Raw genomic sequence first — 17,399 nt, forward strand, 5'->3', positions numbered from 1 at the left:
ATTCCTGAAGTTTCTTGGCCATTGGTAGTCCTGCCTGGATTGGGTTGTTGCAGTTTTCCATTGACTTTAATCACAGGGCATGGTAGTACTAAGAGATGCCCTAGGGGATCTCCTGTATTCCGGGAAAACTCTTCTTTACTTCCATTGTGTAGTTGCAATGCTATTTCCCCTTGATAGTCAGGATCAATCACCCCAGCCAGTACAGTAATCCCCTTCCTTGACTGTTGATTCAGAGGCATAAGAAGCCCAAAGTGGCCAGGTGGCAGTCTTAACTTCCAGTTCAATGGGATTATTGTTGTGTTTCCTGGTGGAAGCACTCCTCCTTTTGGAACCAAGACCTGTAGACCAGCAGAGCTTAAGCTTGCAGGGACAGGAAGCAAAAATTTACCTAGTGGATCACTAGGAGTGATAGTGGTGCCACTCCTGTTTCCACCCCTTGATTCCTGGTCCCATGAATCCTGGCTATGGGAGAAACAACACCATAGAGTGGATGCTGATTCAGAGCATACACAGCCTCCTGGAGAACACTGCCCCAACCCTGCAAGGTATTGCCACCTACTTGGCGCTGTAATTGAGTCTTCAACAGGCCATTCCACAATTCTATCAACCTTGCTGCCTCTGGATGATGGGGAACATGGTAAAACCACAGAATGAGCATGTGCCCATTCCCTCACTTTATTTGCTGTGAAGTGGGTTCCTTGGTCTGAAGCAACGCTGTGTGGAATACCATGACGGTGGATAAGGCATTCTGTAAGTCCATGGATGGTAGTTTTGGCAGAAGCATGTCATGCAGGGAAAGCAAACCCATATCCTGAGTATGTGTCTATTCCAGTAAGAACAAATCGCTGCCCCTTCCATGATGGAAGTGGTCCAATGCATTAACCTGCCACCAGGTAGCAGGCTGATCACCTTGGGGAATGGCGCTGTATCGGGGACTGAGTGTGGGTCTCTGCTGCTGGCAGATTGGACACTCAGCAGTGGCTGTGGCCAGGTCAGCCTTGGTGAGTGGAAGTCCATGTTGCTGAGCCCATGCGTAACCTCCATCCCTACCACCATGACCACTTTGTTCATGAGCCCATTGGGCAATGACAGGAGTTGCCGGGGAAAGAGGCTGATTGGTATCCACCAGACAGGTCATTTTATCCACTTGGTTATTAAAATCTTCTGATGAAGTCACCCTCTGGTGAGCATTCACATGGGACACAAATATCTTCATGTTGTTTGCCCACTCAGAAAGGTCTATCCACATACCCCTTCCCCAGACTTCTTTGTCACCAATCTTCCAATCATGTTCCCACCAACTCCCTGACCATCCAGCCAAACCATTAGCAACAGCTCAGGAATCAGTACACAAATGCACCTCTGGCCAGTTCTCCTTCCAAGCAAAGTGAACAACCAGGTGCACTGCTCGAAGTTCTGCCCACTGGGAGGATTTCCCCTCACCACTGTCCTTCAGGGACATCCCAGAAAGGGGCTGCAGTGCTGTAGCTGTCCACTTTCGGGTGGTGCCTGCATATCGTGCAGAACCATCTGTAAACCAGGCCCGAGTTTTCTCTTCCTCAGTCAACTGATTGTAAAGAACTCCCCAAGATCCCATAGCTGTGGGCTGGGAAAGAGAAAGGTAAGGTGGAAGGAGTGGGGGCCATGGTCATTTGGGCCACTTACTTGTACCTTCAGGACCTGCTCGAGCTCTATCTCGTATATACCATTTCCATTTTATGATGGAGTGCTGCTGTGCGTGCCCAACTTTATGGCTTGGTGGGTCAGATAATACCCAGCTCATGATAGGTAACTCAGGTCTCATGGTAACTTGGTGGCCCATGGTTAAGCATTCTGTCTCTACTAAGGTTCAGTAGCAGGTCAACAGCTGTTTCTCAAATGGAGAGTAGTTATCTGCAGAGCTTTACTCCAAAATCCTAAGGGCCTGCGTTGTGATTCTCCTAAAGGAGCCTGCCAAAGGCTCCAAACAGTATCTCTATTTGCCACTGACACTTCCAGCACCATTGGGTCAGCTGGATCATATGATCCAAGCGGCAGAGCGGCTTGCACAGCAGCCTGGACCTGTCACAGATCCTCATCTTGTTCCAGTCCCCACTCAAAACTGGAAGCCTTTCTGGTCACTCAGTAAATGGGCCAGAGTAGCACACCTAAATGAGGAATATGTTGTCTCCAAAATCCAAAGAGGCCAACTAAGCGTTGTGCCTCTTTTTTAGTGGTAGGAGGGGCCAGATGCAACAGCTTATCCTTCACCTTAGAAGGAATATCTCGACAGCCCCCACACCACTGGACACCTAGAAATTTTACTGAGGTGGAAGGGCCCTGTATTTTTGTTGGATTTATCTCCCATCCTCTGCCATGCAAATACATTACTAACAAATCTAGAGTAGTTGCTACTTCTTGCTCACTAGGTCCAATCAACATGATATCATCAATTTAATGGACCAGTGTGATGACTTGTGGGAGGGAGAAACAATCGAGATCCCTGCAGACAATATTATGACATAGGGCTGGAGAGTTGATATAACCCTGAGGTAGCACAGTGAATGTAAACTTCTGGCCTTGCCAGGTGAATGTAAACTGTTTCTGGTGGTCCTTACTGACAGCAATTGAGAAAAAAGCATTTGCCAGATCAATAGCTGCATACCAGGTACCAGGGGATGTGTTGATTTGCTCAAGCAATGATACCACATCTGGAACAGCAGCTGCAATTGGAGTCACCACCTGGTTAAGCTTATGATAATCCACTGTCATCCTCCAAGGCCCATCTGTTTTCTGCATAGGCCAAATAGGAGAGTTGAATGGGGATGTGGTGGGAATTACCACCCCTGCATCCTTCAAGTCCTTAAGAGTGGCATTAATCTCTGCAATCCCTCCAGGAATCCGACATTGCTTCTGGTTCACTATTTTGCTAGTCAGGGGCAGTTCTACTGGCTTCCACTTGGCCTTTCCTACCATAATAGCCCTCACTCCAGGAGTCAGGGAACCAATGTGAGGATTCTGCCAGTTGCTGAGTATGTCTATTCCAATTATGCATTCCGGCACTGGGGAAATAACCACAGCATGGGTCTGGGGACCCACTGGACCCACTGTGAGATGGACCTGAGCTAAAACTCCATCAATCACCTGACCTCCATAAGCCCCAACTCTGACTGGTGGACCAGAGTGACGTTTTGGGTCTCCTGGAATTAATGTCACTTCTGAACCAGTGTCTAATAATCCACAAAATACCTGATCATTTCCTTTTCCTCAGTGCACAGTTACCCTGGTAAAAGGCCATAGGTCCCCCTGGGAAAGGCTGGAAGGAAGATTAACAGTATAAATTTTTGGCAGTGTAACAGGGTCCTTCCCCAAGGGTACCCGGCCTTCCCTTCATTCAAGGAGCTCTGGATCAGTAAAGTGTCTCAAGTCTGGGAATTGATTAAGGGGCCGTGACTCTCTGTTTTCATAATTTAAGGGAGACTTGTGTTCACGTGACCTAGAATTCTTCTGCCTATATAGTTCAAAGAAGAATTTAGTCGATTGCCCATCTATTTTACTACTTGATACTCCATGATCCACTAGCCAACACCATAAGTCTCTGCGAGTCATATTATTTTGATTGCTGCTTTGAGCCTGTTTTCCATTATGGTAGCCACACCCACCTTGTCTGTGGCGTTTAATTGCAGCCACTTGGCTTCTGCCGACTCGGGACCCGATTATCCCCGTTTGTGTTTAAGGATTCCAGCTCAGTGACAGTAGTTCCTACAGTAATATCTGACCTACAGAGAAGGGCGACTACAGAGCTCTTCAGGGATGATGGAGCTAGTCTCATAAATTTATTCCTCAAAGCCCTGGTAAAAGTTGTCCTCTGGACATTCCAGGGGTATGTGAGCAGATCTTCCATGATAAATCCATTCTAACGTTCCAATCTCTCTAAGCCTTTGAATCCCCTCCTCCACATTGTACCAGGGCAGTTCTGGCATTTCAACCTCTGGTAATGACAGCCACCTTTTGATCCATGTTTCAGCCAACCTCCCAAACAAACTGTTAACGCTCTTTCTAACCCCTCAAGCTACAACATTGAATGCAGAATCTCTGCTTAGTGGGCCCGTATCAGTAAATTTAGCCTGATCCAACCTTGTATTCCTTCCACCATTATCCCACACCCTTAATATCCATTCCCACACATATTCCCCTGGTTTCTGTCTGTATAAGTTGGAAAACTCATACAGTTCTTTTGGAGTATAACATACTTCTTCATGGGTCACACTTTGTATCTCACCCTTTGGGGCCTGTTGGGATTTTAGTCTAGTTATAGGTCTTGAAGCAAAGACTGGTGGTGGGGGTGGGTCATGAAAAGAGTTAGAATTATCCCTCAAGCCATTTACCTCAGGACATTCTGTTGCATTTTCATCCCTTAAAACAGGATTAATCTCTCCAGACAGAGGAGTGAGGGCTTCTTCCTCAGGGGAGGTGATTACAGGATTAGCAGGCACTGAAGGGTTAATCTCTTTAGGTAGGGGTTGGATGGCAGGCTCCTTAGGGCAGACTGGAGGTGGGGAAGCAGTTTCCTCAGAACAGCCCTCTACAGGTAAATCTAATAATGAGTCAGCAGAATCCAGGGTTCCAGTGTCCTCACTGCCATTATTATCAATCCATATGTCCCCATCCCAAGTTTCCAGATCCCATTCTTTTCCAATCAATGCCTTTACTTTAACAGGAGACTCCCTGAGAGGTTGAGATTTTAGTTTACGTTGTAAATCTGCTACTCGCGCAGTGAGAGTCTGTGTCTGGTTTTCAGAAACTTCAAGTCTGCGGGCACAGGAAATAAGATTTTCTTTCAGGGCACACATAGAAACCTTTACTTCTGTCATACGGCGTTTAAGTTTTGAATTTGAAGCCTTTAGCGCGTCCTTTTCTCTTACAACTTTATCCAAAGTATCTAAGAGCAGCTAGCCAACATTATACCTCTTAATTCTGCAAAACTCTGTGAAGGTGTCGAAAACACTGTCACCAGAGCCTTGCTTCATACTACAGTATGATTAGGAGAATCACGCGGTGCTATTTTGCATATCTCCTTTGCCAACTCATGCTGTGGACTGTCAGTGCCCTCTTGATTATTGGACATAGAGTCATTAGTGCCTTTGAATCTAATCAGAGTAGAAAACAAATTGTAAATGCCCATTTTAAGATTCTGTTTCTCAAGAACCACTCCCGGTACCAAGTTGTATTAGTTAGGGTTCTCTTGGGAAACAGAATCAATGAGAGGTGTCTATGATTATAAATTTATAAAAGTGACTCACGCAACTGTGGGTATGCACAAGTCCAAATTCTGTAGAGCAGTCAGCAAACTGTCAACTCCAAGGAAGATGTCCGATGAACTCCTCAGGAAATGAACTGGGATCTTTGACGAACTTGTTCAATGAACTCCTCAGGAAACGAACCGGCAACTTCGACGAACTGCTCAGGAAACGCTTCACTGGGCAGCTGAAGAAGTGAAGGTCCTGTATCTATCTCGCTTATAAGTCTTCAACTGATTAATTGGATTAAATCCAGCCAATTGCATTCTCTCTTTGTGGAAGACACGCCCTTTGGTGAGTCATCAGTCACAGCTGCAGTCAATTGACTGATGATTTAATAAACCAGCCTGTTGGTTTATTAACCAGCCACAAACGTCCTCATGGCAATTGTTAGGCCAGTGTTTGCTTGACCAGACAGCTGGGTACTATCACCTGGCCAAGTTGACACATGAACCTAACCATCACAGTCACTATACTTGTTATTCCCTTTTTAAAATTGAGGAACAGGAAGATATAATAAGGGGCACAGCTATCTGGCTCCAGTGTCCATATTATTAACTCCTACACTCGGTTATCTCTTAGGAAATATTAGTTTTCCTCTCAGTCTTGTTCTAGAATCTAGCCTCAGGGTGAAAGGGACCGTAAGGAACCCAAAATATTAATAGGGCCAGGAGGAGGCTACACCAAACTGTAGAATGGTGAGTAGTACAGAATGTAATGATTCCCTGACTCAGCCACTGACTAGTGAGACAGCCAATTTGTTATTTGTTAGAGCTGGATTAGTTGAGTCACCTATGATGACCCATGGTACATCTTTCTTTCAGTCTGGGTATGTGAGCTTACTGGTTCATTGGATGAGACATGGCAGCCCTGCTTCCCTTAACCAAAGCCTCCATGGTTTAATGTTTCTTACCCCATTAGAAATCTGAGTCCATACTGATATGAAAAGGGTCAAATAAATAAATGGGGGAGAAGTGTTAAATCTTCGTTTCAGAAAAATTCCAGATAATGAAAGTAGAAGCAAAGGAGGAAATAGAAAACCACCATTAAAATATCATGGTAATTTTTATTGCTCCACTGATGAATGCTAAAATTAGTGGATGAAACCTGTCAAGAGAAATAGGGTATTTGAATAGCTTCAAAGTATCTCCCCCAAAAGATTAATTCTCTTCCTCCCAAATGTAGGCTGGACTTAGTGACTTGCTTCTATTGAGTAGAATATAGAAAGGGAGAAGTAGTAACTTTTCAGTGGAAAAACCTGGCACACTCCCTTAACCAAGTGATCGAATTTAGTATTGTCAGTGGTAAGTCTTGTAGATATGATGTACATCCTGATAGGATGGGATGAGAAGGGCACGCCACCTTCCCCCAAACCAACACCCCAGGCTAAGTTTGAAAAAACATCAGAGAAAGCCAGATTTAGGAACATTGAATGTTTGACCAGTACTCCTCAAGAAAGTGCCAAGATCATGCAAGACAAGAAAAGATAGAAATTGCCACAGAGGAGACATGACTGATGAGACATGACTAAATGCAACATGTTATCCTGGATAGGATCCTAGAACAGAAAAAAGGGTATTAGAGAAAACTGGTAAATTTTATAATAAAATCTGTAGTTTAGTTAAATAAAAAACAAAACAAAACAAAAATCAAACTTCCTGGGTCCTTCTTGCCTGAAAACTCAATGACATTGACTAGAGCATCTCAGTTATGGCATTTATGTTCTAGTTTTGAATTCCTCTTACCTTTGGGAGAGAATGTTTAGTTTGTGTATCTAGGAAACTCTTGTGGATTTGGAGACAGCTTTGTAGTCTGTGTGACTGTCAAGGCCTGCCCACTCAGTGCACAGAAGACTGACTACTCAGAAGGCAAAGAAAGAATATGAACATGGACCTGCCCACCCCAACTCCAGACTTTGCTGTGGTTGATGCCACAAAAAGCATTTTCTTTATGAGGAATCTTCCCCCTTTTTTCTCATCTCCCAGAGTATTCCCTGTAGACAATCTGCTCATCTTTCAAGGCCTAACTCATATTTTACCTCCTGTGTAATTCCTTGTGTGATCATCCAGTGAAGTCATGTCTCTCATATTCCTTTGACCCTGACAAAATTATTCTTGGTTTAGCAAATTACCTCCGCCTAAAAAGTATCTTAAACCTCTAAGATCTATTGGTCTTTTGGCCTAATCCCTCCTATAGTATTTAGCGTGTCTTGCCTTGTTGTGTATGTTTTTATACATGGCCTATTTCCCTAAATAGAATACGAACTCCTTAAAGGGAGTGAGTCTCATAAAGATCCCTCAAAGCATCTAGGACAGCACTTGCCACATGGTAAGCCTTTATGAAAAGGTTGTTGAGTTGAGTGAGTGAATGCTTTGAGATGCTGAAAGGAGAATTATTCTCCTTGTTTGCAGATGACAGATGAAGGGGCTTTCTTTAGAGTCCCACAGTTTGAGAATGAACTGTATTTGGGATCCAGCTGTCCTGACTATGTTCCTTTGTGAACAATCCAAGTCCATTGAAGCTTCCTCACTCTGATCATAGTGCCAAATTATAGCAAGAATGATGGCTGTCATTGTTATGGGCCTACTCTGGGCTAGACTTGGTTCTAGGCATCCACATTATCTAATCCTAACAACAGCTCCAAAATATGGGCATCATTATCCACGTTTTATAGATATGCCCATTAAAGTTCTGAGAGGTATAAGCAAATTGCTAAGTTGAGATTTGAATCTAGGTGTGTCTGCAACCAAAACCCACTTTTCCCTTACTAAAGTTTTGTTCCTGCCACCTCTTTCTCCTTGTCTTTTCAGACCCATCCCTGGAAGGCATATGTGGCAGTGAGCCTGCCCAGCTGGAAGAAGATGGACAGCGGCTGCCGCGGTGCACTTCAACTACCTCATCTCAGTCTGAGCCTTCAGAGCAGCTCAGGCACCCCCAAGGCAAGAGCCTAGCCTCTGAGGACCCCAAAAAGAAGAGAGCTCAGAAGCCCTCCCATATGAGGAGAAACATACGGTGAGCAATGCTTGGGGTAAGAGGACAAGGCAGGAGTAGACGTAGTACTTCATTTTAAGGCTGTCAGTGGCAGGAAGAATGGTTTGAGCAGAAGATTCCTCTCCCCAAGGGAAAAAATGTGGACAGTGTGCCCCATTAATAGTGAAGATGAATCTCAGGACCACTAGGCCTGGGCTGCCAGAGGATGCAGGGAGGATGCAAGTAGGCCTTGACTACTGCTGGGAAATGTCTCTTTCTCTGGAGGTCCTGGGAGGCAGCCCAGGGATGATAAGGTACTTTGTGTTGGAATCCTAGTTTCTTCCTTTCTTTTTCCTTTCCTTACTCTCAAAACAAGAGAAAATAAAAGAAATTGGATTCTTATTTTCTTAGAACTCAACTGCAGATGGTGGGGGCACTATCTGCCCAAAGCAGGGCTTCTTCCTTGAGCTATGAGATAAACAAATGTTAACTTCCTCAACCATCCAAATTCCCAATAGTCTTTCCTTCTACCAAATAACAACTTGTACAATTGAATGGGAATAGATGATACTGTTTTCTTCCCCTGCCCCCCCACCTTTTTTTTTTAATATAATGACAACTTAACAGTATTACCCCAAGTTTGGACAAAAAAGAAAGTAGAATCATCCATAATCTCACTTCCTCACATATAAAACTCTACTTTTTAAAATGATTTTTCAGCTTGATGGATCACATATATGATCATTTTAGTCTTGATGTGTTAAGTGCAGAGAGGAGTCATCAGGGGCATCTGTCAGGAATTTAAATATCATGGAAGTATGTTAGTCCAGAACCACCTTTGTCTTGCAATCCTATTTTTTACCCTGCATGTTGAAGTATATGGTGGAATGATGCAGCATTCCCCCTCCCTCTCAGCTCCGAGCTCAACAATGATGATTTCTCTCTTTAGCCTTGACATTACATTGCCCAAATCTCAAGTGAACCCAAGTCCTTGCTTTTGTTTTAATGTTTAGGAAGCTGCTCCGGGAGGATCAGTTGGAACCAGTTACCAAAGCAGCACAACAGGAAGAGTTGGAAAGGAGGAAACGCCTGGAGCAACAGAGGAAAGATTATGCAGCCCCCATTCCCACTGTTCCCCTGGAGTTCCTCCCTGGTAAGCCATGGAAGTGGTAGGAAAGGCCCTGTGTTTCAGGGAGAAGAGGCCCTCTTGAGGCATGCACAGTGGTCAAGGACAGATCTGAGATAAGATTGTGGCCTCCCAGGAATACTTTGGAGTCATTCAGCTTCTTGAAAGTACATAATTGGACAAATCTCATTTAAAAAGTTATGGTGGAGGGAGGATCTAAGGTGGCAGCATAGAGAGTAGTGAAAACTAGTTAGCTCCCCTGGAACAACTAATCAACAACCAGAACAACTAATAAATAATCTGGAATTACTGTGGGGGGACAAATGTGACTGTCTGCTCATCATACACCAACCTGAATTGGGAGGAATGCCTGAGATTGCAGCATAAAATCTGTAAGTAAAAACTGTGGATCCAAGCCGGGAGCCCCCTCCCCCCACAGCCTGAGCTGCAAAGCCTCATGGTGCTAGAGAGGAGCTCCCTCCCAGCAAGTGAATATAGCTCAGCTGAGCTCCAACTGGGGTTTTAATTAACAAGTGTGGACTGTTCGCTACAAGCTACGAATTCCCAACAAGCAGACAGAGGCTTTGGGTGACAGCTGACTTGCAGAGCTGGAGTGTGGCCGCGGTTGGCTCCGAAGGGGGCTTTCTGTCCCTGTTTGGGCTCAGTGAAGAAAGCCTCAGCCATTTTCAGTTCCCAGTGCTCTGACCCAGACAAGGGTGGAGATAGCACAGGCAGAGTCTATTCAAATGCTAATGACCTCTCCCTAGGGTGGTTATCTTCCCTAAGAAGAAAGGGGTGGGGCCCAGCTCTACTATCCACCTTCTATTCAGAATCAGACCCCGGAGCCTGGGGGAAACATCCACGGGCCACACCTCCTTACACCAGTCTGGAGTTACAGGCTGATAGGCACCACCTGCTGGGCAGAAAAGCACAGTGACCTGAGGCCTCACGGGGCATACCAATTTTCTAAGACACACCCTCAGGAAAACCAGATGCTGAATATTTCTTTCTTCTGGGACCTGATCCCTTTCTGGTCTGGGAAAACCTGATTGGGATAAGTAAGGAAACCATGCCTAGACAACAGAAAACTACAACCTACACTAAGAAAAATGAAGTTATGGCCCAGTCAGAGGAACAAACTTACACTTTAACTGAGATACAGGAATTGAAACAACTAATATTAAGTCAATTCAAAAAGTTTAGGGAAGATATGCCAAAAGAGATGAACCATATAATGAAAATGCTGCATGTACATAAGGTAGAAATTGAAAGTTTGAAAAACCAACTGGCAGAATCTATGGAAATGAAAGCCACAACACAAGAGATGAAAGACACAATGGAAACATACAACAGCATATTTCAAGAGGCAGAAGAAGGCACTCAGGAATTGGAGAACAAGAAACCTGAAAGCCTACACACAAAAGAACAAATAGAGAAAAGAATGGAAAAATATGAGCAACCTCTCCGGGAACTTAAGGACAAAACGAAAAGCAAGAATGTACATGTCATTGGTGTCCCAGAAGGAGAAGAGAAGGGAAAAGGTGCAGAAGCAATAATAGAGGAAATAATCAATGAAAATTTCCCATCTCTTATGAAAGACATAAAATTACGGATCCAAGAAGCGCAGTGTACCCCAAACAGAATAGATCTGAATAGGCCTATGCCAAGACACTTAATAATCAGATTATCAGATGTCAAAGATTAAGAGAGAATCCTGAAAGCAGCAAGAGAAAAGTGATCCATCATATACAAAGGAAGCTTGATAAGACTGTGTGGATTTCTCAATAGAAACCATGAAGACAAGAAGAAAGTGGGGTAATATATTTAAGATACTGAAAGAGGGAGAACCTAAGATGGCAGCTAGGTGAGACAGGGCAAAAAAACACCTCTGTGAAAAATACTAGATAAAAGCCAGAAAGTGACCCAGAAACCAGTTCCAGCAATGCACCAGCCAGACAAGTTCTGCTGAATCCACAGGGACCGTGCATTTGGTGAAACTGGGAGTCTGCGTTCTGAAAAGAGTGAGTGAGCTGGCTGAAAGTCCGGCAGCTGCACTGCAGTGTGGGGAAACCGTGGGTTGGCGTTTGGAGACGGACTAGTTCTTTTAAAAACAAAACAAAACAAAAAAAAACCTGAGAGCAGCTGCGGATGCGGCGGTGATAACCACACAGTGAAGCATCACAGGAACAGGCTGTGCCAATGCCTCAATATCTGGCGTGGAAGAGAGCCCTTCTCACACCCGCTGCTAATTGTCTCTGAGCCAGGAGGGCAGAGAGGAGCCAAAAGCGGAAAGAAACTGCACCCCTTGCGACCATCTTCCTGGTGGGCTAGGAACACTCCTGCCCGGGGCTGGAGCCACAGCCCAGAGCCACACCAAGGGTCCCAGTGTGACGGGAAGTGTTTCCCACAGCTCCGCGCACATACCACAGTATTGGCCTTGGACAGTGGCCTTTAATGCACCCACAGCTAATTGTCCCGGAGCTGGGAAAGTGGAGCTGTGCGAAAAGGGGGAAATTAATGCGCTCGATTCAGCCATCTTTACAGCAGGCTGGGAACGCCCCTGCACGGCCCGGCCCGGCAGCCCAGGGCTTTCCTGGAGGGCCGGCACGCACTTGTGACGTGGCACAGTCTTCCCTCAGCAGAGGTCCTGGAAGAGCACGGCTGAGAAGTGGGACCCGCTTGGAAATCCCAGGGACCCCACGCCAATACCAAGGACTCATGGGTCAGTGGCAGAGACAATCTGTGGCAAGACTGAAATGAAGGCTTAGACTCTTGTAGCAGCCTTAAATGTCCGGGAACACCTGGGAAGTTTGATTATTAAAGCTGCCCTGCCTCCCTAACCACTCAGACACACGCCCCTCATTCAAGGCGGACGGCACCAACAACACACCCAAACTTGGTGCATCGATTGAACCCCACAAGAATCAGATCCCCATACACCACAGACAAAGTTGGGGAGAACTGACTTGAGGGGAATAGGTGACTCACGGACACCATCTGTTGGTTAGTTAGAGAAAGTGTACGCCACCAAGCTGTAGATCTGACAAATTAGAGATTGATGTTTTTCATATTCTGAAAGAACCCTATCAAGTAAAGCAAATGCCAAGAGACCAAACACAACAGAAAATTTTAAAGCATATGATAAAACCAGACGATATGGAGAACCCAAACCCAAACACCCTAATCAAAAGATCAGAGGAGACACAGTACTTGGAACAATTAATCAAAGACCTAAAGACAAACAACAGAGCATGGCACAGGATATAAAGGACATGAAGAAGACCCTAAAAGAGTGTGCCAGTTTGAATGTATTGTGTCCCCCAAATGCCATTATCTTTGATGTAATCTTTTGTGGGCAGACGTTATCAGTTTTGATTAGATTTCTTTGAGTATTTCTTTGGAGATGCACCCCACCCAGCTGTGGGTGATGACTCTGATTTGATATTTCTGTGGAGGTATGGCCCCACCCATTTAGGGTGGGCCTTGATCAGTGGAGCCATATAAATGAACTGACAGGCGGAGGGAATTCAGTGCAGCTGAGTGATGTTTTGAAGAGGAGCTACAGGCAAGAGGGACACTTTGAAGAAAGCACAGGAGCTGCAGAAGAGAGACAGTTTGAAGACGGCCGTTGAAAGCAGACTCGTGCTCCAGAGAAGCTGAGAGGACAGATATTCCAAGTGCAACTAAGAGTGACATTTTTGAGGAACTGCAGCCTAGAGAGGAACGTCCTGGGAGAAAGCCATTTTGAAACCAGAACTTTGGAGCAGACACCAGCCACATACCTTCCCAGCTAACAGAGGTTTTCCGGACACCATTGGCCATCCTCCAGTGACGGTACCCAATTGCTGATGTGTTACCTTGGGTACTTTATGGCCTCAAGACTGTAACTGTGTGACCAAATAAACCCCCTTTTATAAAAGCCAATCCATCTCTGGTGTTTTGCATTCCAGCAGCATTAGCAAACTAGAACAAAGAGCATAAAGAAGAACTTGCAAGAGTAAATAAAAAAATAGATGATCTTGTTGAAATAAAAGAAACTGTTGACCAAATTAAAAAGATTCTGGATACTCATAGTACAAGACTAGAGGAAGCTGAACAATGACTCAGCATCCTCAAGGACCACAGAATGGAAAATGAAAGAACAAAAGAAAGAATGGGCAAAAAAAATCGAAAAAATCGAAATGGATCTCAGGGATATGATAGATAAAATAAAACGTCCAAATTTAAGTCTCATTGGTGTCCCAGAAGGGGAAGAGAAGGGTAAAGGTCTAGAAAGAGTGTTCAAAGAAATTATTGGGGAAAACTTCCAAAACCTTCTACACAATATAAATACACAAAGCATAAATGCCAAGCAAACTCCAAATAGAATAAATCCAAATAAACCCACTCGAAGACATATTCTGATCAGACTGTCAGATACGGAAGAGAAGGAGCAAGTTCTGAAAGCAGCAAGAGAAAAGCAATTCACCACATTCAAAGGAAACAACATAAGACTAAGTAGTGACTACTCAGCAGCCACCATGGAGGCGAGAAGGCAGTGGCATGACATATTTAAAATTCTGAGGAAGCAAAATTTCCAACCAAGAATACTTTACCCAGCAAAACTCTCCTTTACATTTGAGGAGGAGCTTAAATTTTTCACAGACAAATGCTGAGAGATTTTGCTAATAAAAGACCTGCCCTACTTCAGATACTAAAGGGAGCCCTACCAACAGAGAAACAAAGAAAGGAGAGAGAGAGAGAGAGAGAAATTTAGCAGATGTCTATAGAACATTACATCCCAGATCACCAGGACACACATTCTTCTCTAGTGATCACAGATTTTTCTCCAGAATAGACCGTATGCTGGGATATAAAACAAGCCTCAATAAATTAAAAAAAAATAGAATTTATTCAAAGCACATTCTCTGACCACAATGGAATACAAATAGAAGTCAATAACCATCAGAGACTTAGAAAATTCACGAACACCTGGAGGTTAAAAATGACGGGGAGATGAAAACATTCCCGGATAATCAGAAGCTGAGGGACTTCATCACCAGTAGATCAGTCCTATAAAGAAACGCTAAAGGGAATTGTGCAGGCTGAAAGGAAGGGATCCTTAACAATTGACTAAAACCACATGAAGAACTAAAGATTTCCAGTAAAGATCACATGGTAAATATAAATACCAATACTACTGTATTTTTTATTTGTAACTCCACTATTTACTTCCTACAGTATCTAAAATACATAAACTGTAGTGATAAATCAGTGGTTTTGGACTCAATGTAAAATATGTAATTTTTGACAAGAACTGTATAAAGGTGGGATGGAGGAGTATAGGAACATAGTTTATGTGTCCTATTGAAGTTAAGTTGGTATCAAAGAAAAACAAGATTGTTACAGATTTAAGATGTTTAAATTTAAGCCCCACGGTATACACAAAGAAAGTATCAGAGAATATGACCATAGAGATGAAAAGTAGAGTATCGGTTACGAGAAGTGGGGGAAGGGACAATGGGGAGTTAAGAAATGAGTGTAGGGTTTATGTTTGGGGTGAAGGGAAATTTCTAGTAATGGATGGTGGGAAGGTGATGGCATTGCAACATGCTAAACGTGATTAATCCCACTAAAGGAATTCTAGGGAGGGGTTGGAATGGGAAGATTTAGGCTGTATATATGTTTCCACAATTGAAAAAAAAAAAGTCTAAATAGATAATGACAATTAAAAGCCAAGGATAATCCTGGATGGGCTCTGAGGATGGAGGACAGGAAGCTCAAAGAGACACAGTTGGGACATAAGAAAAAAAAAAAAGGAAATATAGAATGTAAGCTTTGTATCAATATTGAATTTCTTGAACTTCTTAGCTGCGCTTAATGGGATTGCACAAAGGAATGTTCTTGTTCATGGGAAATGTATACGTGAATTATAGTGTTTGTTCAAGGATGTTTGCAACTTGCTCTCATATGTTCAGAAGATAGAGCAATAGATGATGGATGATAGATAAGGAGGGAGGGAGGGAGGGAAAGAAAGAAATGGTGGTGTGATGTTAAAGTTGGTGGATCGGGGTATCGGGAGAGGGGTCAGGGTATGCCGGAGTTTTGTGTATGGGGTTTGTATTGTTTTTGCAACTGTTCCTGTTAAGTTTGAATTTATTTCAAAATAAAACTAAAAAAACCAAGAATCCTGTATCTGGCAAAACTATCCTTCAAATATGAGAGAGAGCTTAAAATATTCTCTGACAGACAATGACAGAGTTTGTGAACAAGATACCTGCTCTGCAGGAAACACTAAAGGAAGCACTGCAGACAAAGGAAAAGACAGGAGTGAGAGGTTTGGAAAACAATTTTGGGAGATAGTAGCACAGCAATGTAAGTACACTGAGCAAAGATAACTGTTAATATGATTGAAAGAGGAAGATTGAGACCATGTGGGACACCAGAACAAAAGACGAAGGATAAAGACTGGGACTGTGTAACTCAGGGAAACCTAGGGTGCTCAACGACTGTAATAAAAGGTACAAATATGTTTTTACATGAGGTAGAACAAATGAATGTCAACATTGCAAGGTGTTAAAAATAGGGTGGGATTGGGGGGAAAATACAATCAGTGCGAACTAGAGACTATAATTAATGAAAACGTAGTATTATGCTTCCTTTAATAAAACAAAGGCAATATTACCAAAGCTAAATGCATATAGGCGGGTGGGGAATAGGAGAAGGGTATGGGACTCTTAGCAGTGGTGATGTTGTCTGATTGTTTATTCTACTTTAGGTTAATGCTATGTTTCCTTTTGTTGCTTTCTAGCTGTCAAGTTTTGTGTTTTTTTTTTTGGTTTTGTTTTGTTTTTGGTTTTTTGTTTGTTTCTCTCTGTTTTTTCTTTTTCGTTTGTCTCTCTGCCTTCTTTGACTCTTCCTCCTTCTTTGTGGAATAATGGAGATGTCCTTGTATAGATTGCAGCGATGGTGCTGAATTCATAAATACGTGACTGTACAGGGAACCAATGATTGTTTACTTAGGATGGAATGTATGCTGTGTGAACAAAACCATCTTAAAAGAAATGGGTTGATGACGAAAACTTGAGGGCACTTATATATATTATATAAGAAAGACACGTAAAGGCAAATATTTCAGGGTCTCACTGATATGAACTAATTATAATATGTAAACTCATAGACATGAAATATAAATTACCAGAATATAGAATGAGGCTAAAGAATGGGGAGTGGTTGCTTATTATGAGTAGAATGTTCAACTAGGCTGATCCTAAATGTTTGGAAATGGACAGGGGTGATGATAGCATGTTGTGAGAATAACTAAGAGTGCTGCAAGGTATGTGAAGGTGGTGGAAAGGGTAAGCTCATAGTCATGTATCAGAAGGAAATTTGGAGGTTAAAAGATGGAAATGTATAAAACAGTGAATCTTGTGGTGGACGATGTCTGTGATTAACTATACAAATATTAGAAATCTCTCACCAACTAGAACAAATGTATGACACTATAACTAAAAGTTAATAATAGAGGGGCTTATAGGAAAAAAATACATACCTATTGCAAACTATATACTATAGTTAGTAGTATTTTAACATTCTTTCATCAACAGTAACAAATGTTCTATACCAAAACTATGAATCAATAATGGAGGGGGTCGTGGTTAGGGTTATGGGAGGATTTGAGTTTCGTTTTTTTGTCTTTGTTTTCTGGGGTAATGAAAGTGTTCTAAAATTTTAAAAAAAAATTGTGTTGATGGATGCACAGCTGTATGATGGTGCTATGGGCAATTGATTACACAACTGATTATAAACTTTGGATCTTTGGATAATTGGGCAATTGATTATATACTTTGGATCTTTGTATAGTTGTATGATATGTGAACAATCTCAAAAAAATGTGTGTGTGTGTATAGTTATGGTAGATAAAATGTACTCCTCAAATTGTTTTTGCTTAGATTTACTTTCTATGACTTTGTATCTTAACATACAAAGGGATTGGTACCTTTTCTAGTGGCCATGTGGATACGAAGAAGAAAAACCAATAGACA

At 43.0% G+C, this 17,399-nt stretch overlaps 1 protein-coding gene across 3 annotated transcripts in view; it reads left to right on the plus strand.

The window, feature by feature from the left end:
• RAD54L2 (RAD54 like 2) overlaps positions 1-17,399 on the plus strand; it is a 176,343-nt gene that overhangs the window by 80,494 nt on the left and 78,450 nt on the right. For all 3 annotated transcript variants that reach the window (XR_005210633.1, XR_005210634.1, XM_037797337.1), the window contains exons 3-4: positions 8,090-8,291; positions 9,263-9,402. Coding sequence is in view for 1 of the 3 variants with exons in the window: in XM_037797337.1 (XP_037653265.1) it covers positions 8,090-8,291; positions 9,263-9,402 (342 nt within the window). In the remaining 2 variants the exon portion in view is untranslated. The remainder of the gene's footprint in view (positions 1-8,089; positions 8,292-9,262; positions 9,403-17,399) is intronic.

Source organism: Choloepus didactylus, chromosome 1 (genome assembly GCF_015220235.1).
Source record: "Choloepus didactylus isolate mChoDid1 chromosome 1, mChoDid1.pri, whole genome shotgun sequence".
Classification (NCBI taxonomy): Eukaryota; Metazoa; Chordata; class Mammalia; order Pilosa; family Megalonychidae; genus Choloepus; species Choloepus didactylus.